This window comes from Geotrypetes seraphini, chromosome 2, assembly GCF_902459505.1.
Source record: "Geotrypetes seraphini chromosome 2, aGeoSer1.1, whole genome shotgun sequence".
Lineage (NCBI taxonomy): Eukaryota > Metazoa > Chordata > Amphibia > Gymnophiona > Dermophiidae > Geotrypetes > Geotrypetes seraphini.
Window position 1 is genome coordinate 485538404 of NC_047085.1, and position 23614 is coordinate 485562017.

The 23614-nt window shown below is 46.2% G+C and overlaps 1 protein-coding gene across 16 annotated transcripts in view; it reads left to right on the top strand.

Moving 5' to 3' along the window:
• OBSCN (obscurin, cytoskeletal calmodulin and titin-interacting RhoGEF) overlaps nt 1-23614 on the top strand; it is a 762040-nt gene that overhangs the window by 564365 nt on the left and 174061 nt on the right. For all 16 annotated transcript variants that reach the window (XM_033931804.1, XM_033931806.1, XM_033931805.1 and 13 more), the window contains one exon: nt 2759-2861. In XM_033931804.1, coding sequence (XP_033787695.1) covers nt 2759-2861 — 103 coding nt within the window. The remainder of the gene's footprint in view (nt 1-2758; nt 2862-23614) is intronic.

Sequence of the window (23614 nt, forward strand, 5' to 3'; positions counted from 1 at the left end):
GGTGCCCTGATACCATGTTATGCTAGCGTTCTATAATGGAATCTGGGTGCCCAGGTGACTTTATAGAATAGAATTTCACTATGCAGCATCAATGCACCTAAAAGGAGGTACCCACTTATAGAATCACCCATTTAGAAGGCAATTTGATAACACACTTTTCATGTGAAATGCATATTGTCTTGCAGAAAATGGCTCTTCTACAATTGCATTGTGCATGCATCAGTAAAGTCCTAGGTTCTTATACATGCCCTGGACATAGTAGAAATACCCCAGGGGGTGTAATTTGGGGTGGAACAGACTGGTAATGTGACATATTTATAAAATATATGGGCACACATTGCCACCTTCCCTGGAGCAGGGGCCAATTTGTGCACAAGTATTTCTTTGATCTTAGGACTGGCCTGGATAACATAACGTAACATTTTATTTGTATACTGCGATACACCGTGAAGTTCAAGGCGATTAACAAGAATCAACTAAAGACTGCACATAAGTGGTGAAGGTACAAATACAAACAACCTATATTGCCTTTTAAATTGGACAGTCTTTTGGACATTCCACATAGATGCCTTTTTTAAATTTTATAAAATTACCTTGGTGAGAGATTAAGGTAAAAAACAAAAACAAAAAAAAAACTGAAAGAGATAATTTACAGGTTAGCAATAGTAAAATAAAATCACAGTAAACAGAGAGGATAATAATGAGGACAATTTCTAGATTCCGGAGCTGCCTTTGACTTTTTCTTGCAGCTTTAGGAACTGTGCATCTCGGATATCTTCAAATTTTTTTTATACTGTGCAAGAGGAAATGCAGTTTTCTTTTTCTTGGAATTTAGAGTTTGGCTTTTGTCGGCATCTATTTATTTCCAGTCTGTGGTCACTTATTCTGTTTTGGGTGAGGATCTGCCACTGCTGTGCGTGTCTTCTGCTAATGTGTTTGTGTCTGTGTAGGGGGTCTGTAGCAGTCCACCTTCTTCTGTCTTCTAATTGGCACATCCCAACTGGAGGGATATTGGCATCCTACGACATGACGCTAATTTGCATTGCCTGCTTTTTTGTAGGCCAGATTGTAGCAGCTTGTGTTCTGGATGCTAATGCTGGTTTGATAGGATGGGTTTAACTACATATGTGTCTTTTTATGCAGGGGTTTGTGTTATTTTATAGAATGTCAGATAAAGGAGGGAACTTGTGTTGCTGTTGCTGAAAAGGCCTTATCTATGGAATCCATTCCCATTAGAATTACGTAGTGAACACTTGTATTTTAAATTTAGAAGTCTGTCAAAAACATATCTTTTCAGATTGGCACACTCTTAATTGCTTTTTCAGTCGGCTGATATTTAGTATCATATTGGTATGAACGTTGAGGGAGAGATTTGTAGTTGCTGCTTTTTATCATTGTATTTTAAGTTTTTATAATCTTTTTTCTATTTTTTTATTTTAATTAGAATTCCCTTTCTAATTTATTATTTTCTTTGTATTTTTTTACTTTCCTATTGATGATGGAGTTCTTTTCTTTTTTGTTTAGTACTATGTAAACCACAATGATGATGTATCGAACAGCAGTCTATAAATACAAATAAACATAGAAACATGACGGCAGATAAAGGCCAAATGGCCCATCTAGTCTGCCCATCCACAGTAACCAACATAACAACATAAGAATTGCCGCTGCTGGGTCAGCGGGGCTATGGTGGGATTGGAGGTGTGGCTGGGGCATAACAGGGCGGGGATGGGTGGAATTGGGTTGGCCTGGGAGTGGGTCTAGGGCAGGGATCTCAAAGTCCCTCCTTGAGGGCCGCAATCCAGTCGAGTTTTCAGGATTTCCCCAATGAATATGCATGAGATCTATTAGCATACAATGAAAGCAATGCATGCAAATAGATCTCATGCATATTCATTGGGGAAATCCTGAAACCCCAATTGGATTGCAGCCCTCAAGGAGGGACTTTGAGATCTCTGCCCTAGACCCACCCCCAGGCCAACCCAATTCCACCCATCCCCGCCCTGTTATGCCCCAGCCACACCTCCAATCCCACCATAGCCCCGCTGCCTGCGTGTTTGCCCTCCTGCTCGAGGGCAATTTGTTGGAAGCTTTTCAAAACCCGGACAAAGTGCCGGGTTTTGAAAAGCCGTCTGGACCCCCAGACATGTCCATCCCTTTCCATTGTAGACAGTGGCTTACATTCGTCCCTCAGGCGTGCACTGCATTCATTTTCAAACCAGCCTCAGCCAGTGAAGACGGAAGATCACGCCAATATTATGAAACATCAAACAAACCAGGACCTGTTTAAGTTTTGTTTTTGGTTTTTTTTTAAATTTCTTTATTCATTTTAAATCAATACATAGTGTAAACATATGAACTAGCAGATAAAATAACATACTGCACTCTATTCCAATCAAATAATATACATTTCGTATAACCCACCTCCCATCCACCCTCCCCTCCTGGCTGTGTATAATACTCATTCATAAAACAAAAGGAAATAATATTAATATATCATAACTCGCAATATTTTGTTAATGGGCCCCAAATTTCCTTAAATTTATTATGGTGTCCCTTTTCTATAGAATAAGTGTTTTCAAAACTTGTAGATTTGACATACAGACTGTTTAAGTTTTATAATACATGCTATGAAAATGGTAACAAATTTGGGCTACACCTATACAAAAACATGTATAAGTTTGCGCTTCTGAATATGTTGCTACTTAACGCTGGCTAAATATCTGGATTGTAACCAGGCTCCATCTTGTGTCTCTAGTGCCTCCCCGGTTTGTGAACAAAGTTCGAAATGTTTACTTTGTGGAAGGTGAAGATGCTCAGTTTACCTGCACCATTGAAGGAGCGCCATACCCACAGATTAGGTCAGTTTATTATCTACTAGTATTTAAGCCCGTTACATTAACGGGTGCTAGAATATATGGCTGTCTGTCTTTCTTTATTTATGTCTCTCTCCCTGCTCCTGTTTCTTTCTTCCTTTCTTTCTGTCTCTCTCCCTCCTGCAATTTTTTTCTCTCTCTCCCTGGCACCCTTTGTCTGTCTATCTTTCTTTCTGTCTCTCTCTGGTCCCCTGTCTGTCTTTATTTCTGTCTGTCTCTCTCCCTAGCCTCCTTTGTCTGTCTGTATTTCTTTCTGTGTCTCCCCCCCCCCCCACTTTCCTTTGCAGAAGCAGCAGTGATATTTCCCTTCCCCTCCAGATCCCTGTGAAGTAGTAGCAGCATTTCCCCCCACCCACCCCCCATTCCCTTCTCTCCCCTCCCCCCCACTTTCCTTTGCAGAAGCAGCAGCGGTATTTCTCTTTCCCTCCAGGTCCTTGCTGAAGCAGTAGCATCATTTTACCCCACCCCCCATTCCCTTCTCTCCCCCCCCCGGTAGCGGCTGTTGCGGGAGGATGGGGGGGGGAGTCGTTGACGTGCAGGCCGCTGTGAACAGGAGCGGCGGCAGGACCATGAGGCGGGAGTGAGTTGTTCGGCTTCCCCTATCTGGGGAAACCGCTGTGCCGAGGAGAGCCGGGAGTGAGTTTTTCGACTTCCCCTATTTGGGGAAACCGCCGTGCCGAACTGAGCTGCGCTTCGGGAGTGAGTTGTTCGACTTCCCCTATCTGGGGAAACCGCCGTGACGAACTCAGCTGTGCGTGGGGCCGTAGTAAGCGCGGGGCATGCTGCACTCTTGGCGGCCACGGACATACGGATCATGGAAGCACGCCGATAAGAATGCGCATGCGCCGCCTACGGTTTTATTATATAGATGTTCATACAAATGAAAAATCTGAGGATTGCAAACATTTGCTTGGTGTCCAAGTGCGTACGCGTGTGTGTATGGGAGTGGGAATGTTTTACTAGCAAGACTCCCACTCTTTGGAAATGCACAGGAGAGGGTACTATGAAGTAAGACAACCGTGGAACACAGAGTATTAATATTTATTCATTTTTTTAAAACTCGCAATACGTGTAACATAAAATACAATCATTTCATACTTTAACATCACTTAATATATCATCGAATTCTAACACGCATCAAATATCCCCCCCTCCCTTATACCCAACAACAGGGTGGGGGGGGGGAATATTTTATGATTTCTTTTGCTTAGGAATACAGAGTAATTAGAATCCTCCTACAGCTAAGAGACATGATGGCTACCATTGAACATGGGCTGTTGTTAGCGTATTAGAGGAAGGCTCTAGAAAGTAGTCGGCTGTTTGTTTTTGGTTTAGAAGAACAGTAGCTGTCACTACTAATATGAAAAGGTTCAGGGTTTTTATGCCTATGATGAAGAGTGTAAGTTCTATAGGCAGTTAAGTCTGGAGCGCTTTAAAGCTTTTCCCTTCCTTTTGTCACTGTACATCTTAAATAGAAATTGGGGAGGGGTTTTGCTAGCTTGTTAATGTTTAATTGTTGCTCCCCATCTTCTCATTGTTGGGTCATTAGATGATTTAGGTGTAAAAAGGGTACTCAGGGAAGACAAAGCCATAGCTGAGACAATAAGGGCTCCTTTAACTAAGCTGCGTTAAGGAATAACACATACTACAATGCCGCGCGCTCTAGACGCTAACGCCAGCATTGAGCTGACGTTAGTTCTAGTCGCATACAGTGGGGTTAGCGCGCGCTAATCTGTTCCGTGCGCTTAAAGCGCACCTTAGTAAAAGGAGCCCCAAATTAATTCTTAGCTTTGGTTACTACTGAAGAAGGTATAAGAGAGCTACTCATACCAGAAAAGTTGTTTAAAGTACAATTCTATAACCTAGGCACGTATGAGGAATCTTCAAAAAGCTTCTACCTTTTTTTTAAAACACTATTTATTAAAAATCTCAAAAGCAAATTACATCACTACCTGCGAGATGAGCCGGCTTGCCTGACATTCTGCGACGTGTCTTCTTACAACTTCTCCTGCCCTGACCATTTCCCATGAAAAATAATGAAAGTGTGGAAACTTTGAAGAACCCTCGTACGTTCACATGCATATTAGGCATGTAAATGTTTAGAATAAGGGCATAATCTGTATATTTATTCACCTATGCACATAAGTGCATAAATGTAATGTAATGTAATTTATTTCTTATATACCGCTACATCCGTTAGGTTCTAAGCGGTTTTCAGAAAAATATACATTAAAATTATAAGTATGAAAGGTACTTAGAAGTTCCCTAACTGTCCCGAAGGCTCACAATCTAACTAAAGTACCAAGAGAGCTGTAAGGGAGTGCAAAGTAAGAAAAGAGAAAAGATGAGAAAATAAACAATCTAACTGAACTGTGTGCTTTGAAAGATAGAAGAGAAGAGATATAGAGGAAGAACTGTTGAAAAAAGAATTCTGGAGAATTTAAAAGATAGAAATAAAACAAAATGGTAAAGCAATGAATAAGATTACAAATAATTCATAAAACTGGAAAAAAAATTAAAAGTAAAAAACATAAATGCTGCCTAAACGCCGTTCTGTTCTGCTTAACTTAAATACGTTTACTGAAATTTGGCAAATATTAATGAATGGATGTTCTGTCCAGCCTAGTGTAATCCTAGTGAGTAAATGTTGTAGTCTGGACACATGTACAGTTTTAAATGTCACTTATTCGAATCATCTCAAGTTCCAAAAAGACGCCTCAGCCCCACCACTCCACCACTGTGATAATTTATACTGCGGGAAGCATATTGTGGTGCCTCATCATTGGCTGTCTATTTGTAATGCTATTTGTTCTTTTAATCTTTTTTTCAATATTTTATAGAATAAATAATTTAAATAAACTTCATCACTTCAATACTGTGGTATATACTTCAAAAGTGAAAAGTACTTATCTCAGCCAAACCCTGGGGAGTCAGACCCGACCTGTTTTACACTAACAAGTGTTTTATCAAGGGTCTCCCTGCAAAATATAGAACAGAAGCTGTCACATCCGATTGTGTCCTGCCCCTCTCCTATCAAAGTTCTTCGTAGTTAATACAATTTCTATATGTTGCACTCACCAAGGCTGCCGCTGTCATCCGACTCCAATCTAACTATGAGAAAAGATGGCGGCGGCGTCCTTAGCTCCAAGTTTAAATCCTCCCTCTCTAACAAACAATGTATCCGCCCCCTGCAGTTCATTGATCCCAACCGAAGTTACATCATCGATCCCCACTCAATTTCGCTGTTCAACCCGCGGGGTTCAAAAGTGTCCAGCATGAAAATAAATCTTTGTTCACTCTCATTAAGCTTAACCTGATCGCCCCCTCCATCCCACCCTACCACTTTATTAATGACACGCCATCTCAAATCGTTAGTGGTGTGATTAGCTCTCAACCAATGTTCTACCAGGGGTGCTTGCATTACCTTGTTCAAAATGCGAGATTTGTGTTCTGTCAGCCGTGTTTTTATTTTCCTATTGGTTCGACCCACATATATGAGGTCGCAGGGGCAGATGATGGCATAAACTACACCCTGGGTGTTACAATCAGTGATATGTCTGGATTTCAAAGATAATGTCCCCCTGGATGGCGGAGGGGCACCACTGGCACCTACCACATGCCCCATGGTGCCCCCCCTCCAGCTCAGGTCGGATCCCATATTTTTGAAAATTACAGCGTTGGCCCAGTGTAATCCCCCGAGTGTACGCTATCCTGGGGAAAACCTCTAAAGGTTTATGAGGTTGCACTATAAACCAATATTTTCTAAACATATCTACCATCGTTTTAGTTGCCCTCGAAAAAGGGAGAACACATGTGAGCTGATCACCGTCGCTTTGAGGAGTATTTGATGGTTCCTGCAGGAGTAAATCCTTCTGCGCATACTTGCTCCTATTGAAAGCCTGTTTAATGGATCTTTCTGGGTAACCCCTAACCCAAAGTCTATCTATCAATTTTTTGGCTTGAATTCTATATTCCCCTATAGAGGAGCAAACCCTGCGTATGCGTAAAAACTGCCCAATAGGTAAGTTGAACCACAGTTTAAACGGATGGAAGCTATTAAAATGCAGTATGGTGTTACGAGTAACTGGCTTTCTATAGAGGGATGTGGTAATGCTGCCCCCCTGCACTTGGACCGTAATGTCCAAAAAATCAATTTTCGTCTGGTGGCATGACATAGTGAATTTTATGTTCAAATCCACTGAATTCAAAAATTCCACAAAACCATCAAGTTCTTGCCTAGTATTATGCCAAATGAAAAAAATATCATCCAAAAATCTGCCCCAAAAACAAATCTGGGAATTCCATGTTGATGTGTACACCCAAGTCTCTTCAAACCTTGCCATGTAAAGGGCAGCTACAGAGGGGGCCAGGGTGGCGCCCATCGCCACCCCCTGTGTTTGTTGGAAAAATTGATGTTGGTATTGGAAATAGTTCTTTTTGATGACCCAAAAGGCTAACTGCATGAGGAATTCAGTGGATATGCGGTGGATGCCTCTTTTTTGGAGCGACTCCCTTATAACCTGGAGTGCTTCGTCCTGGGGAATCTGGGTGTACAGAGAGACAACGTCAAGAGTCACCAGCCATTTATCAGTCATATCTAGTTGAAGGCTGTCCAAATTCCTTAAAAAATGAGAAGAGTCCCTGATATAAGATTTAATTTTAGGGACTTCTTCCCTAAGGAAGAAGTCCACCACCTTTGACAAGGGTTCCAAAATAGAGGAACGGGTATTTACAATGGGCTGACCCGGAGGATTCATTAGAGTTTTATGTATTTTTGGGACAAACGAAATCTTCGGAATCCTCGGGTTTTTCTCAAACATAAAATTGTATTCCTTCAATGTAATCTTGCCTTGTTCACGGTGTAGGTTCAAAAATTGCAGTATCTCTTCCCCCAATGATGTAGTGGGGTCTCCTTGTAAAAGACTATATGCCTGTGTATCCGCTAATTGGCGTGCTACTTCATTGTTGTAATCCCGCCTATTAAGAATAACTGTGGCACCTCCTTTATCAGCTTTAGTTATAATGATGTCTTTGTTTTCCAAAAGCTCTTGAAAACCACTTTGGTGGGCTTTAGTGGTATTGTAAGGGCCCCTATTCTGCCAGTTTCTCTGGAGGTCCCTAAGCTCCGTGGTAATCAATTCCCGAAAAGTAAAGATAAGGGGGTCCATGGGACCCGGGGGAATCCAATGAGATTTTACCTTACAAACTGCAATAGAACCCTTGTCCGCTGGCAATTGGACTTCTGCTTGATCTTCATCCATTGGTTGTAACCCATCCTCTATATTTTCACCAAAAAAGACTTTCAATTGCATCTTTCTGATGAAGGCTTGTAGTGCCACATGGAGTTTAAAGAAATCAGGGGGATGGGACATACAAAACCCGGACGACAACCTCCCGACAGTAATAAATTTGTCATCTTTTTGCCTTACCACCCCGCATATGGAAATTTTGGAGCAAGGTTTGGGTTTTGTGATGTCCCATCACCCTGATTTCTTTAAACTTTTGGGTTAGGGGTTACCCAGAAAGATCCATTAAACAGGCTTTCAATAGGGGCAAGTATGCGCAGAGGGATTTACTCCTGCAGGAACCATCAAATACTCCTCAAAGCGATGGTGATCAGCTCACATGTGTTCTCCCTTTTTCGAGGGCAACTAAAACGATAGTAGATATGTTTAGAAAATATTGGTTTATAGTGCAACCTCATAAACCTTTAGAGGTTTTCCCCAGGATAGCGTACACTCGGGGGATTACACTGGGCCCATGCTGTAATTTTCAAAAATATGGGATCCGACCTGAGCTGGAGGGGGGGCACCATGGGGCATGTGGTAGGTGCCAGTGGTGCCCCTCCGCCATCCAGGGGGACATTTGGAAGGTTCCTGGGAGGACATTATCTTTGAAATCCAGACATATCACTGATTGTAACACCCAGGGTGTAGTTTATGCCATCATCTGCCCCTGCGACCTCATATATGTGGGTCGAACCAATAGGAAAATAAACACGGCTGACAGAACACAAATCTCGCATTTTGAACAAGGTAATGCAAGCACCCCTGGTAGAACATTGTTTGAGAGCTAATCACACCACTAACGATTTGAGATGGCGTGTCATTAATAAAGTGGTAGGGTGGGATGGAGGGGGTGATCAGATTAAGTTTAATGAGAGTGAACAAAGATTTATTTTCATGCTGGACACTATTGAACCCCGCGGGTTGAACAGCGAAATTGAGTGGGGATCGATGATGTAACTTTGGTTGGGACCAATGAGCTGCAGGGGGAGGATTTAAACTTGGAGCTAAGGACGCCGCCGCCATCTTTTCTCATAGTTAGATTGGAGTCGGATGACAGCGGCAGCCTTGGTGAGTGCAACATATAGAAATTGTATTAGCTACGAAGAACTTTGATAGGAGAGGGGCAGGACACAATCGGATGTGACAGCTTCTGTTCTATATTTTGCAGGGAGACCCTTGATAAAACACTTGTTAGTGTAAAACAGGTCGGGTCTGACTCCCCAGGGTTTGGCTGAGATAAGTACTTTTCACTTTTGAAGTATATACCACAGTATTGAAGTGATGAAGTTTATTTAAATTATTTATTCTATAAAATATTGAAAAAAAGATTAAAAGAACAAATAGCATTACAAATAGACAGCCAATGATGAGGCACCACAATATGCTTCCCGCAGTATAAATTATCACAGTGGTGGAGTGGTGGGGCTGAGGCGTCTTTTTGGAACTTGAGATGATTCGAATAAGTGACATTTAAAACTGTACATGTGTCCAGACTACAACATTTACTCACTAACTTAAATACGTAGCATGTATTTGCAAGGGGGGCATGTACAGGGGTAGAGCATGGGTTAGACATAGACAGGGCTCCCATTTATATATACAACTTATATTATATTATAATTTACATTGGTATCTGCCATATTGAGTTACATGGGTACCTGCAAGTGGTGCTGTAAGATATGTACCTAGGGCCTTGTATGTGAGGTTCACTGCAGTGCCCCCTAAGGTACCCCACTGTTCTGCTGGGATATCTGTGTAACTAGTCTACTTTAAATTCTGGCCCCTCCTACATCCCTATGGCTTGTTTTGTGCATCTTTCTTTCTTTCATTTCTTATCTTTCTTTCTTTCTTCATTTATTTAGCCCATCCTCCCAAAGGAGTCCAGAACGAGTTACAAGGGTACATTCACAGTATAAGCAGGACAAACTTTGGTGGGAAATACAGACTTGGTGGCCATAGGGGGGTTTAAATTTCAGCTTTTACAGTATAGCTCTAACATACAGACTTGAAAATACAGACTTAGTGGACATAGGGTGTTTTAAATTTGCAGCATTTTCCGAAAAGACATAGCCTAACATAAAGGTAAAATCGTTTTTCTTTGCAGGTGTGTGCATCATCGAAGTATGGTGGATTTTTGATCCGGTGGGTGTCACTGATAAGTTTTACTAGGAATGAGGATTGTTTTTAGAATATAGTACAATTTGATTTTGTTTGGAGTGATTTGTAAGTTTGGTAGTATTAGGCAGTGCTTTTGAGATCCATCGGTCAGGGGTGCAAATGTAAGCTAAGGAGCTGGGTTTGTATATAGGAAGGTTTTCACAGCCTTCCTGAACTTCCATAGACTGCTTAACAATCTGATAGATGGGGGGGGGGGGAATGATGTGCCATAATCTGGGTATGAAATGTGAATAAGAAAATTTCTGGGCTGTTTCAGACGTGAGTGAGCATCAAGGTGGAAGGAGTAGCCGTTTTTCTGCATGGGATCTCATTGATCATTTGGGGACATAAATTTGTAGTTTTGATGCTATGTAGCTTGGTGTCATCTTGTGGAATATTTTGAAGGTTAGAACTAGGGCTTAAGGGCACATCGTTTTCGGATAGGCAGCCAGTGCATGGATATTAGAGCAGGGATGATGTGGTCGCGGAAGCCCAGGTTTTTCAGGAGTCAGATTGCAGCGTTTTGCATGCCTTGGAGACGGGAGATGGTTTTTGCGGGTAACCCTACTAGTAGCGCGTTGCAGTAATCTAAGTGGGATAATACAAATGCATATACTAGCTGGGCAAAATAAATTTCCAAAAAGTAAGCATGGATGCACTTTAGCTGGTGTAGGTAATAGAAACATGAAGACACTAATTTGGATATACGATTTGAGAGCGACAGGTTTGAGTCAAGAATCACTCCCAGGCTGCGGACGTTGTATTTGGCTGTAAGGGTGTCATTTCCACAGGGAAGGGATGGGCGGGAGTAGGTGCAGGAATTTTTGTATTTTCAGTGAAGTTCGGTTTTTGACGCATTGAGCTGTAGTTTATTTTCAGTTATCCAGTTCTTTATTTCAGTTCGGCAACAATGAAGATTTTTGATTTGTGCATCTCTGTGTTGACCGAGGGGAAGGTAGAGCTGTATGTCTTCTGCGTATGAGTGGGTTTTGATTTTATATTTTTCTGCAATGTCGAGCACTGATTTGACTACAGGTTGAAGAGGAGTGGGGATAGCAAGGCACCCTGGGGTTCTCAGTAGCAGAGAGGTTTTGGTTCTGATAAGGAGGGTCCTAGTAATACTTTCTGAGATCTTTCTTTTGGATGTGTTATATTTTTTAAATGGTTCAGAAAGATAGATGCACTGAGGATAAGCATTCTGAAAAATGACCATTTTTGAAACAAAAAGATAAGACGTTTTGCTGTTTCAAAAATGGTCATGAAGATGAGTCTGTCATCAAATCGATATGGAGCACACTATGGAGCCCAAAATGATAGTTGCCACTATACCCCACAAGAAGTAGAATTCTTTAAAAAGCCTCTAAGAAGGCTGTTCCATAAACGAAGACACCAGCAATGCAGTCTTTAAGATGCTGACATTATATGTGTGAGGAAGCTGGAATATTATAGCAATACTAAATAGCTCAGTTCCCTAAGAGATAGACACTATAGACAGATGATACCCTTGTGGGGATCTCTGTAGTGTGAGCGATAAGCCCACAAAGCACAAAATAGTCCCATAACAAACTCAAAGAATCTAAACCTCTGCCTAAAACCTAAGCCAGAAGCCCAAATAATGATGTTGCTACTAATCGAAACTGCACCGGTCTGGTTCAAAGACTTCAGGAGAAGGAACAATTGCATTTTCATAGCACAAAAAGGCTTAGCATAACTGTCACATTTAAGAGAGAGAACAGTAAATGTTGCTGAGTATGCTGGCTAAAAAAAATGGCAGGGAAAACATATGAAGCCACAACAGAGCAGAAACTGTGTGGGTAAACTATCTTGCTGAATTACCAGTGCCATAATTGGAATGGATTGGCTCAGAAAGAAAATCTACTCAATGAGAGATCTTTCTTCTTCTTCTTCTTCTTTTTTTTTTTTTTTTACATGAGAAGCAAAAACGCTAATCTTAGGCCCGAAAATAATCCAATACCAAATAAACCCCCCTCTTTTACTAACGCGTAGCGCGGGTTTTAGTGCTGGCAGCGGCGGTAACTGCTCCGGCCCTCATAGAATTCCTATGAGCGTCGGAGCACTTACCGCTGCTGCCAGCGCTAAAACCCGCGCTACGCATTAGTAAAAGAGGGGGAAAATTAGCAAAATTATGCTCACCACAGACTTGGAGGTGACTGACCACTCAGCCAAAAAGAAAACCACCAGCACTCTGAGGAAGCTGTCTTTGGGATAAATAAACTCAACTCTCCCGATGACAATCGCCTGGAAAGAGAAAAATACTGGAAAGGGCAGAAACAATATAAAATAAGCATAATGAGCATCTTGTCCTCGCAAAGAAAAAGGGCCTCAGCACAAGCTAGCTTCTTCTCAGGTACTGTCAATTAAAAACTCAAAACACACTGAAATTACAGCTGTGGAAACTTCATGTCCACCATAAAGCATGAGAGGAAAAAATAATAATAGCCACTAGAAGCAGGAAGAGTAAATACACATTTGTTGTTTAGAAGACTGCCACACACTGAAGTTCCAATAGTTGCTCCAATTCACATTCCAAAAAGCACCTAACAGGTCAAGAGTAGAACTGGAGGGGTATGGGAGGGATCCAGCATCACCAGCTGTCATGCAGACTGGAGGATGACCACCAGACGTCATCCAAGCTCAGTGAAAAAGTTCAGACTATAACCTGAGCAAAGATGACCAGCACAATCCCTTGCTCAACTGACACCCAAAATGAACTGGGACAATAGCTACCAAACACCAAGAAGGAGTTGCGTGTCATCCACTTGGAGACAGAGAAAATACTGAACATTCCAGGCTGTATGATACTCTTAAAGGGCAGAGCTCTTGAGCTTATGTTTTTTTTAATCTGTCTCATATCACTGGTAGATACCTACTAACTTTAAGAAGCCTTCTATTGCACTTACCATTTTTTATTAACACATAATAAATATATTTATATCACACTGATTTAAATCACATATTACCAAACCACACTCTCTGTGAACAAATCACACTACACAACTGTTTTCTTTATAAAATAGCTCAACGGGAATACCCCATTGGGCCAGAAAACCTGGGCTGAGCACTGCTTGCAGTTCCCGTTGCCAATCTTGCTGCCTATGCCGGTGGGTGTCCGATCTTGCTGTGTTTGCCTGGGTGGTTGCCCGATCTTGCTGTCTATGCCTGGAGGGTGCCTGATCTTGCTGCCTATTCCGGTGGGGGACCCGATCTTGCTGCCTATTCCGGTGGGGGACCCGATCTTGCTGCCTATGCCGGTGGGTGTCCAATCTTGATGTCTCTGCCTAGTGGGTGCCCGATTTTGTGTCTATGCCGGTTGGGTGCCCGATCTTGCTGAGCTTGAGGGACCAGATTAATCCAGTTTCTGTTATTTTCAATGGGAAAAATTGTCTTGCAACTCAAACATTTTGGAACTCGAACAGGGTTCTAGAACGGATTAAGTTCGGATTCCAAGATACCACTGTATTTTTGCTTTTTAGAACAGCCTCTGTAATTTGGTCTGGCACTGATGTCTAGTTCACGGGCCCAGGGCAGGATTAACCAATAGGCCCAGTAGGCACATGCCTAGGGCCCAAAATGGTCAGGAGGGCCCGATGAAGGAGGGCATCAACATTGTTTTTTCCAAACGGCATTGGGCCCCTCCAGCATCGATCGGCAATGTGCCCCCCCCCCCATCGATGGAAAGTAAGACAAGCAAGCAACGCGGGTAAGAAAGGCAATGGGAACTGTAATTTTACAAGCAGTGCTGCATGCCCAAAGCTTCCCTCTGACGTAGCTTCCTGTTTCCGCCTGGGTGCATGTGGGGTGGGGCGGGGCAGGGGGCCCAGTGTACTTATGTGCCTAGGGGCCCTCGACGAATTAATCCTGCCCTGCACGGGCCTATAGTTTCTTGGACTTCATCAGATCCCCTTTTAAAAAAAAGGGGGTGATATATTGGCCACCCTCCAATGCAAAAGTAACATATCTGATTTTATTGAAAGGTTAATTTTAGGTTGATTAAAACCAGAACAGAGCAACAAACTGGAATGCCATTATCCATCTGACAATTTGTGTTAAAATTTCAAGTTTTATTAAAAATTTGTTAAATCACCTCTAGAGAGTTTCTAGGCAGTGTACATCTAAAAAAAACTGGCTATTTTACAATGACCTATAAAGTAACACAAATAGAACATACAGACTTATAGATACAGTAGGGAAAAGGAGAAAAACTACAATATAGAACAGAACCCCCCCCCCCCATAAAAGGTAAGAACAAGGAAAGGTGATTTTAAATGTCTTAGCACTGCTAAAACCCTGTTAAAATTGCAAGTCACCCAGATAAGGGCAGTCAAACATCGTATGCATCTTTAAATAAAAATGCCTTTAATTTAGACTTGAAACCGGATTAGTGACGTTTCTTCTCTTAAATTAGTAGGTGCAGAATTCCACAGCGATGGGGCCGGTGATTGAAGAAATGGCTGTGCGCGTCGTACAGATATGATTAATTTGAAGGAATAGATAGAAGGTGATGGGAAGCAGATCGTAGAGATCTTGAAGGATTGGATGAGATTAATAACCTATTTATAAATTCAGGACAATTAGAAGTACGGGTTTTAGAGGTCAAAAGAAGAATTTTGTATGTGATCCTATGACCAATTGGAACTAAAGGAAAAGCAGTGAGCGGCTTGATTATTCTTTATCCCAGGACAAGCAGGCAGGTATTCTCACTAGTGGGTGATGTCATCCGACAAAGCCCCGATACGAACGTCTCACAAGCATGTCTTGCTTGAAGAAACTCAGAAGTTTCGTGATGCCCGCACCGCGCATGCGCCAGTGCCTTCCCACCCGATGGTCCGGGCGTGTCTCCTCAGTTCTTTTTCTTCCGCGGAGCTGAGAAGTTCAACTTCAAGTCTGCGCCCATTGAATCTGTTTTTTGCCTTCTATATTGCAGCGGGTTGGGTTCTTTTGGCTCTCCCGTGCGTTTGTTTCTTTCTTTGATTTCTTTGCGCCTTTGACCTTGCGGCGGAGCTTTTCCGGCCTATGTCCCGGCCAATCACCGGTTTCAAAAAGTGTAGCAAGGGCCAGCGCGCGATTTCGCTCACGGACCCGCATCGACGCTGCCTCCAGTGTCTGGGTCCGGATCACTTTCCGAAATCGTGCCGGCCTTGCTCCACTTTGACGGTGCGAGCGTTTAAGCGCCGCTGCCTGCTGTGGGAGTCCATGTTCAAGATGGAAGCTTCGTTGGATCCTACAGCTTCGACATCGACTGGTGCTTCGACTTCGTCGACAAAGCCCTCTGCCTCCCCGGCTGCTTCGGGCCTTCTGAAACTGGCCTCGTTCACGCCGGTTTCGGCATCATCCTCGGCGCCGGTGCCTTCCTCTGTCTCCTCGGAACAGGTACCGACCCCCATAGTTCCACCGGTGGTGCTTAAAGTGCCGAAGGCTGGCAAGCAGAAGCACGCTGCACCGAATGAGCGCGGAGACCGTGCGGAAGGGCCCCCTTTTGGTGCAGATCCCTCCATATCGGCTTCATTGAAGTCCCTTCTGGAGGCTCAGTTTGTGGAACTCATGCACACCATGGGTCCCCGGCTGATTGCCTCGATCCAGGGTGACCTCCCGGTTCCGGTCCCGAGGGGCGGGCCGCCCCCTCCTCCGCGCCGCTCGACCTCGTTGCTCGGCATGGAGGAGCGGCGGGCGGTGTCCGGCTCATCGAGGTGGTCCTCGGTTAGTGACATGCCTCCCTTAGAGCCGATACCATCAAGGAAGGCCCCTCCTGGAGAGATGCCTCCCTTGGAACCGATTCTCTCGAGGAAAGCCTCCCTTAGTGAACTGCCCCCTTTGGAGCCTATTACTCCGCCCCATGATACAGTGTGGCGTCCACCTTCGAGGCCTCCCAGTCCTGGGCATAGCAGGGGGCAGGACGAGTTCTTCCGGACCCCCTATCAGGCCTGGGCGGCTGCTGGGGAGGCACCGAATCTTCCGCCTCTTCGATCGACAGCGTCGAGTACTATCTGCTCCTTGGAGGCTTCTGGGGACCAGTATTCTCACAGGCGGGCTCGATCCCCGTCCAGGCATCGAGAGGGGCATCGCTCCAGACATTCTTCGAGGCATTCCTCTCGACAGTCTCGCCTCAGAAGAAGTTGCCCCGGATGGGATATTCTGCTTCGGCTGGGTCTCCTCCTCTGGGCCCGGAGTTCGAGGACCCTGAGGTTTTCTATTCGCCCTGTTGTTCACAGGCCTCGGTGGAGCCCGAAGCCTCAACTTCGTCTAGTCCTTCTCGAAGACCGGCGCTGGCGGACCAGCTGTCTTTTTTTTCATTCCTCAGACAAATGGCGGATGACATGGACATTACTCTCGATGCAGGGTCTCGATACTCAAAGGAGTATCTCGATACCATGCACTTGCCTCGTCCTCCAGCCGAGTCCTTATGCCCACCCTTGCACAAGCTCCTCGATCAGACCTTCATGAGGTGCTTTGAGTCTCCTTACTCTATCCCTGCGGTCCCTGGAAAGTTGGATGCTCGGTACCGCACGGTGCATCATAAGGGCTTCGAGGTAGAGGTCTGCACGGGAACGGGGATCGCGGGGATCCCGCGGGTCCCGCGGGGATCCCGCGGGTTCCCCCCCTGGCCCACGGGACTCCCACGGGGACGCCCCCTGGCCCACGGGACTCCCACGGGGATGCCCCCCTGACCCACGGGACTCCCACGGGGACGCCCCCTTGCCCACGGGACTCCCACGGGGATGAAAACAACCTACCTAAATTCTGGCGATGCAAGTCTGGCGATGCAAGTCTGGCGTCGGGTCGGGAAATAGCCATGTTGAGCAGTGAGCTCAGCACGTACACAGATGAAAGCCTTGCTTGCTGATTGGTCCGGCGGCCCCGCCCCACCGTGCCGCCGGACCAATCAGCAAGCAAGGCTTTCATCTGTGTACGTGCTGAGCTCACTGCTCAGCATGGCTATTTCCCGACGCGGGCATTAGGCTGTTTTTTGTCATTTCGGGTGGGGGATGGCAGCGGCAGCGGCAGCAGCAGCCTGAAAAAGAAATCATCCTGGCCGGGTTCGGTGTCATGCTCCGGAGCTTCTACAGCCTTCCTATCTCCCTCTCCCTTCTACCTGCGGCTCTCTTCGGCAACAACGATCGACACAAGCTTCTGGCGTCGGGGCCTACCCTCTGCGAGTCCCGCTTGTTTCAACTTCCTTTTTCCACAAAGGTGGGACTCGTAGAGGGAAGGCCTCGATGTCGGCAGCTTGTCTTGATCACCGCTGCTGACGAGTTGCTTAAGAGAGCCGCGCAGCAGGGGGGTGTTGCCAGGTGCAGGTAGAAGGGAGAGGGCCAGATGCAGGACTCGTGGGTGAGGGAGGAGAAGAGAGAGGGGAGAGAAACAAAAGGAAATATTTCATACTGGGCTGGGCCGGAGTGGAGGGAGGGTGGAAAGATTCTGGCTACAGGGTGCATTAACAATGGAAAAGGGGGGAAAGCTGAAAATGGAGATAGTGACACAAAGAAGAGAAAGGGTAAGCAGGACCTTCTGAATAAGGATAGAGATACAGAGGGGACATGAAGAGGAGGTGAAATAGAGACATAGAAGTAATGCTGAAAAAGTGTGGGGGGGGGAGATAAAGACATTGAAAGGGCAAATGGTGAATATGGGGTAAAGACAAGGACAGAGACAAATGAAGATTCTGAAAAAGTGGTGAGATACGGATATAGGTGAGATGGACACAAAGAAGGGTGATGCTGGAAAATAGGTGGAATGGTAATTCTGACAGACACAGAAGGGAAATGCTGGATCAAGGAGAGATGGGGCTCAGGCTGGATGGAATGAGGAGAAATGCCTTGTTGGCCCGGAACTTCCTCTCCTACGTCAGAATTGACGTCAGGGAGCGGAATGCTGGTCAGCGCGACGCTTCTGCAGGGAAAGCTTGGGACAGCGGTGGCTTGGGGACTATTCCCCGATGGCGGTGGCAGCAAACCGAGTGGCTTGGGGGAGGGCACGGAGAAAGAAAGAAAGGGGGCAGACAGAGAGACAGAAAGAAGGGGGAACAGGGAGACAGAAAGAAAAAGTTGGGGGAGAGAATGAGGTCTGGAGGAGAGGAAACATACAGGAGGCTGAAAGAAAGGAAGAAAGATTGGATGCACAGTCAGAAGAAGAAAGTGCAACCAGAGACTCATGAAATCACCAAACAGCAAAGATAGGAAAAATGATTTTATTTTCAATTTAGTGATCAAAATGTGTCTGTTTTGAGAATTTATATCTGCTGTCTATATTTTGCACTATGGCTCCCTTTTACTAAACCGCAATATTGTTTTTTAGCGCAGGGAGCCTATGAGCATTGAGAGCAGCGCGAGGCATTCAGCGTAACTCCCTGTGCTAAAACCTACTATTGTGGTTTAGTAAAAAGGGAGGGGGTGTATTTGTCTATTTTTGTATTTTGTTACCGAGGTGACATTGCATAGAGTCATCTGCCTTGGGAAATGTATATGGCAGATATCTTTGTTTTGTGTTCAAAAGAAAAGGAAATGCATTTCTGGTTTTATTTCTACAGTGTTGAAGTACTTGTTGGCCCTTGCTGTGACTGGTGGGGATCCCCAAGCACCGCCAGCAGAGGACCTCCTCTAGAGATGGTCAGAACTCCCCTCCACCAAGCGCAGCAGTTGCTGGCAGCATCCATGAGCCACTGAGGTGCCAGCATCTGTGACTCAGGGACGCTACTGCTGCCTGCCAAGCTTGGCAAAAGGGACCCCAGGCCAACTGCAAAGGAAGTCCTCAGCTGACAGTTTGTGGGTTCTCATCAGCTGAGTATTTATATTTTATATTTACATTAGAGGTTCTGGTAGAAACCCATTTACAAAGTATGTATTCTTCCCAATTAATATTTCCAAATTAATAGTCTCTTTGCTTATTTGTAAATGGGTCTCTACCAGAGCCTTTAATTCAGTAGCATAATTAAATAAAATAACTATTTCTGAAGTTTATAGGGAAGGATGGTGACGGAGGGGATTCCTCGCGGGGACGGGTGGGGACGGAGGGGATTCCTCGCGGGGACGGGTGGGGACGGAGGGGATTCCTCGCGGGGACGGGTGGGGACGGAGGGATTCCTCACGGGGACGGGTGGGGACGGAGGGATTCCTCACGGGGACGGGTGGGGATGGGTGGGATTTTGGCGGGGACGGGTGGGGACGGGTGGGATTTCTGTCCCCGCGCAACTCTCTACTTCGAGGGACCTCAGCTTTCTCATCAGTCCCTCTTGGTCGAATCCTCGCTCAAGCGGTCTCATCCGGGCCAAGTGTATGCTTCGGTGCCTCCAGGCCGCGAGGGCAGAACCATGGATAAGTTTGGGCGACGCATCTATCAGAATGCTATGATGACGTCTCGAGTCCTGAATTATAATTTCCACTTTGCCACCTATTTGGAATTTTTTCTACCTGTGCTTCGAAAATTCACGCCATACATCGAGTCTCAGGCTCGATTTGAGTTTGAGGAAGTGGTTGCTTCGCTGTCCCAGTTTCGTCTTCAGTTGATGCAATCGGCCTATGATGCTTTCGAGCTCTCGGCCAGAGCAGCGGCCTGCTCTGTGGCGATGCGCCGTTTGGCCTGGTTGCGGACCATTGACATGGACCCGAATCTTCAGGACCGCCTAGCGAACGTCCCGTGTGCTGGGGCGGATCTTTTCGACGAATCCATCGAAACTGTCACGAAGAAATTGTCTGATCATGAAAAGTCCTTCCAGTCCATTCTTAGGCCGAAGCCTAAGCCTCAGCAGTCTCGACCCTCTCGACCGCCATTGATCTATCAGCGGCGTTATCAGCCGAGGCAAGCTCCGCCTGCAAGGCAACCTGCGAAGCAGCAGCCCCCCCAAAAGGCTCAGCAAAAGTCCCAGGCGTCTGCTGTCCCTAAGGCTCCTCAGCCTTTTTGACTGTCTCGTCGAGGGCATGACCAGTCTCATTCTGCCTCCTCCTGTTTTTCCCATCGGAGGGCGCCTCCATCAGTTTTATCATCGTTGGGAGGCCGTGACCACCGACCTTTGGGTCCTTACTATCATCAGGGAGGGATACTCTCTTCAATTCCATCGGGTCCCTCCGGACCACCCTCCAAGAGAGTATCCTTCCAACTTGACTCAGACCGCCCTTCTTCTTCAGGAAGCTCAGGCTTTGCTCCGGCTTCGTGCCGTCGAGCCGGACCCTGTGGACCAACACAACCGAAGAAGACGGGCGACCTGCGACCCATTTTGGACCTCAGGGTCCTCAACAAATTCCTAGTCAAAGAGAGGTTTCGCATGCTGACCCTTGCTTCTCTCTACCCGCTCCTCGAGCAGAACGACTGGTTATGCTCTCTGGATCTCAAGGAGGCCTACACTCACCTTCCCATTCATCCGGCCTCTCGCAATTTTCAGGTGGGACATCTGCATCTACAGTACCGAGTGCTCCCTTTCGGTCTGTCCTAGTCTCCCAGAGTCTTCACGAAGTGTCTGGTGGTGGTGGCCGCTGCACTCCGGAACCAGGGTCTTCAGGTATTTCCCTACCTCGATGACTGGCTCATCAAGGCTCCCTCGGCCTCGGGGGTCACCTCAGCGACCCTGTCCACGATTCTGTTCCTGCAGAGTTTGGGTTTCGAGATAAACTTCCCCAAATCTCATCTACAGCCTACACAGTCGCTCCCCTTCATCGGGGCGGTCCTGGATACCATACGTCTCCGAGCATTCCTTCCCCCTCAGCGCTTGGATACTCTTCTTCGCCTCTGCCAGTCTGTATCTTCTCGCCAGTCCATCTCGGCGAGACACATGATGGTCCTCCTGGGCCACATGGCCTCTACAGTTCATGTGACACCGTTGGCCAGACTCCATCTCAGAATTCCTCAGTGGACCCTGGCATCTCAGTGGACTCAGGTGTCGGATCCATTGACTCGACATATCATTGTCACTCCTGCTCTTCGGCAGTCTCTGCTTTGGTGGATGACCTCTTCGAATCTATCCAGAGGTTTGCTGTTTCATTCTCCTCCCCACCAGAAAGTTCTCACAACCGATTCCTCGACCTATGCATGGGGAGCGCATCTGGATGGGCTTCGTACTCAGGGATTCTGGACCAGTGCGGACCGCCTCCATCAAATCAATCTTCTGGAGCTTAGAGCCATCTTCAATGCTCTTCAGGCTTTTCAACATCTGCTTCACGACATGGTGGTCCTCATTCGCACGGACAATCAGGTCGCCATGTATTATGTCAACAAGCAGGGGGGCACGGGCTCGGCCTCCCTCTGCCAGGAAGCTCTCAGAGTCTGGGATTGGGTGGTTCACCACAACACCTTCCTCAAAGCTGTCTACATTCAGGGGAAGGACAATGTCTTGGCAGACAAATTGAGTCGGCTGCTTCAGCCTCACGAATGGACACTCCATTCCACACCCCTTCATCAGATCTTTGCTCAGTGGGGGAGGCCTCAGATAGACCTCTTTGCGGCTCCAACTGCCTCTGTTTTGCTCCAGGATCTACACTCCTCATCGTATCGAGGCGGATGCTTTTCTGCTGGATTGGGAGCATCGCTTCCTGTATGCGTTTCCTCCATTCCCTCTCATTCAAAAGACTCTGGTCAAGTTGAGATCCGACCATGCCACCATGATTCTGATAGCTCCTCGGTGGCCCAGGCAACCGTGGTTCTCCCTTCTTCTTCAACTCAGCAGCAGGGAGCCAGTGCTTCTTCCAGTGTTTCCTTTGCTACTTACTCAACATCAAGGTTCACTGCTTCATCCCAACCTGCAGTCTCTCCACCTGACAGCTTGGTTCCTCGCAACGTAACTCCTCCCCAGTTTTCCCAGGCGGTGAGGGATGTCTTGGAAGCTTCCAGGAAGCCTACTACTCGTCAATGCTACTCCCAAAAATGGACTAGATTTTCTTCCTGGTGTGTTTCCAATTCTAAGGAGCCTCAGCGAGCCTCCCTATCCTCTGTGTTGGATTATCTTTTACACCTGTCTCAGTCTGGTCTCAAGTCGACATCTATACGAGTCCACCTGAGTGCTATTGCGGCTTTCCATCAGCCTCTACAAGGGAAACCTCTCTCTGCTCATCCTGTGGTTTCCAGATTTATGAAAGGACTTTTTCATGTCAATCCTACTCTCAAACCTCCTCCAGTGGTTTGGGATCTCAATGTTGTCCTTTCTCAGCTTATGTAACCTCCTTTTGAGCCTCTCAACAAGGCTCCACTAAAGTTTCTCACTTGGAAAGTGGTTTTTCTTGTGGCCCTCACGTCTGCTCGCAGGGTCAGTGAGCTTCAGGCCTTGGTGGCGGACCCGCCTTTCACAGTCTTCCATCATGACAAGGTGGTCCTCCGCACTCATCCAAAATTCCTACCTAAAGTGGTCTCTGAATTTCATCTCACCCAATCCATTGTACTTCCGGTGTTTTTTCCAAAGCCTCATTCTCATCCTGGAGAATCAGCTCTTCACACTCTGGACTGTAAACGTGCTTTGGCTTTCTACCTGGAACGCACCAAGCCTCACAGAACTGCTCCTCAACTATTCGTCTCCTTTGATCCAAACAAGTTGGGACGACCTGTATCAAAGCGCACCATCTCCAACTGGATGGCAGTTTGTATTTCTTTCTGCTATGCCCAGGCAGGATTATCCCTTCCCTGTAAGGTCACCGCCTATAAAGTCAGAGCAATGGCAGCCTCTGTAGCCTTCCTCAGATCGACACTGATTGAGGAGATTTGTAAGGCTGCCACTTGGTCCTCGGTTCATACATTCACCTCTCATTATTGTCTGGATACTTTCTCCAGAAGGGATGGACAGTTTGGCCAAACAGTGTTACAAAATTTATTCTCCTAAGTTGCCAACTCTCCCACCATCCCATTGAGGTTAGCTTGGAGGTCACCCACTAGTGAGAATACCTGCCTGCTTGTCCTGGGATAAAGCAATGTTACTTACCGTAACAGTTGTTATCCAGGGACAGCAGGCAGCTATTCTCACGTCCCACCCACCTCCCCTGGGTTGGCTTCTCTGCTAGCTACCTGAACTGAGGAGACACGCCCGGACCATCGGGCGGGAAAGCACTGGCGCATGCGCGGTGCGGGCATCTCGAAACTTCTGAGTTTCTTCAAGCAAGACATGCTTGTGAGACGTCCGTATCGGGGCTCTGTCGGATGACATCACCCACTAGTGAGAATAGCTGCCTGCTGTCCCTGGATAACAACTGTTACGGTAAGTAACATTGCTTTCTTCTCGGAAATCTAGTGGATTCAGATTACCTGCCAAGTTCTGGTTCTCTTACATTTAGACTGCTAGAAATGCAGCATTCAGAACATTCC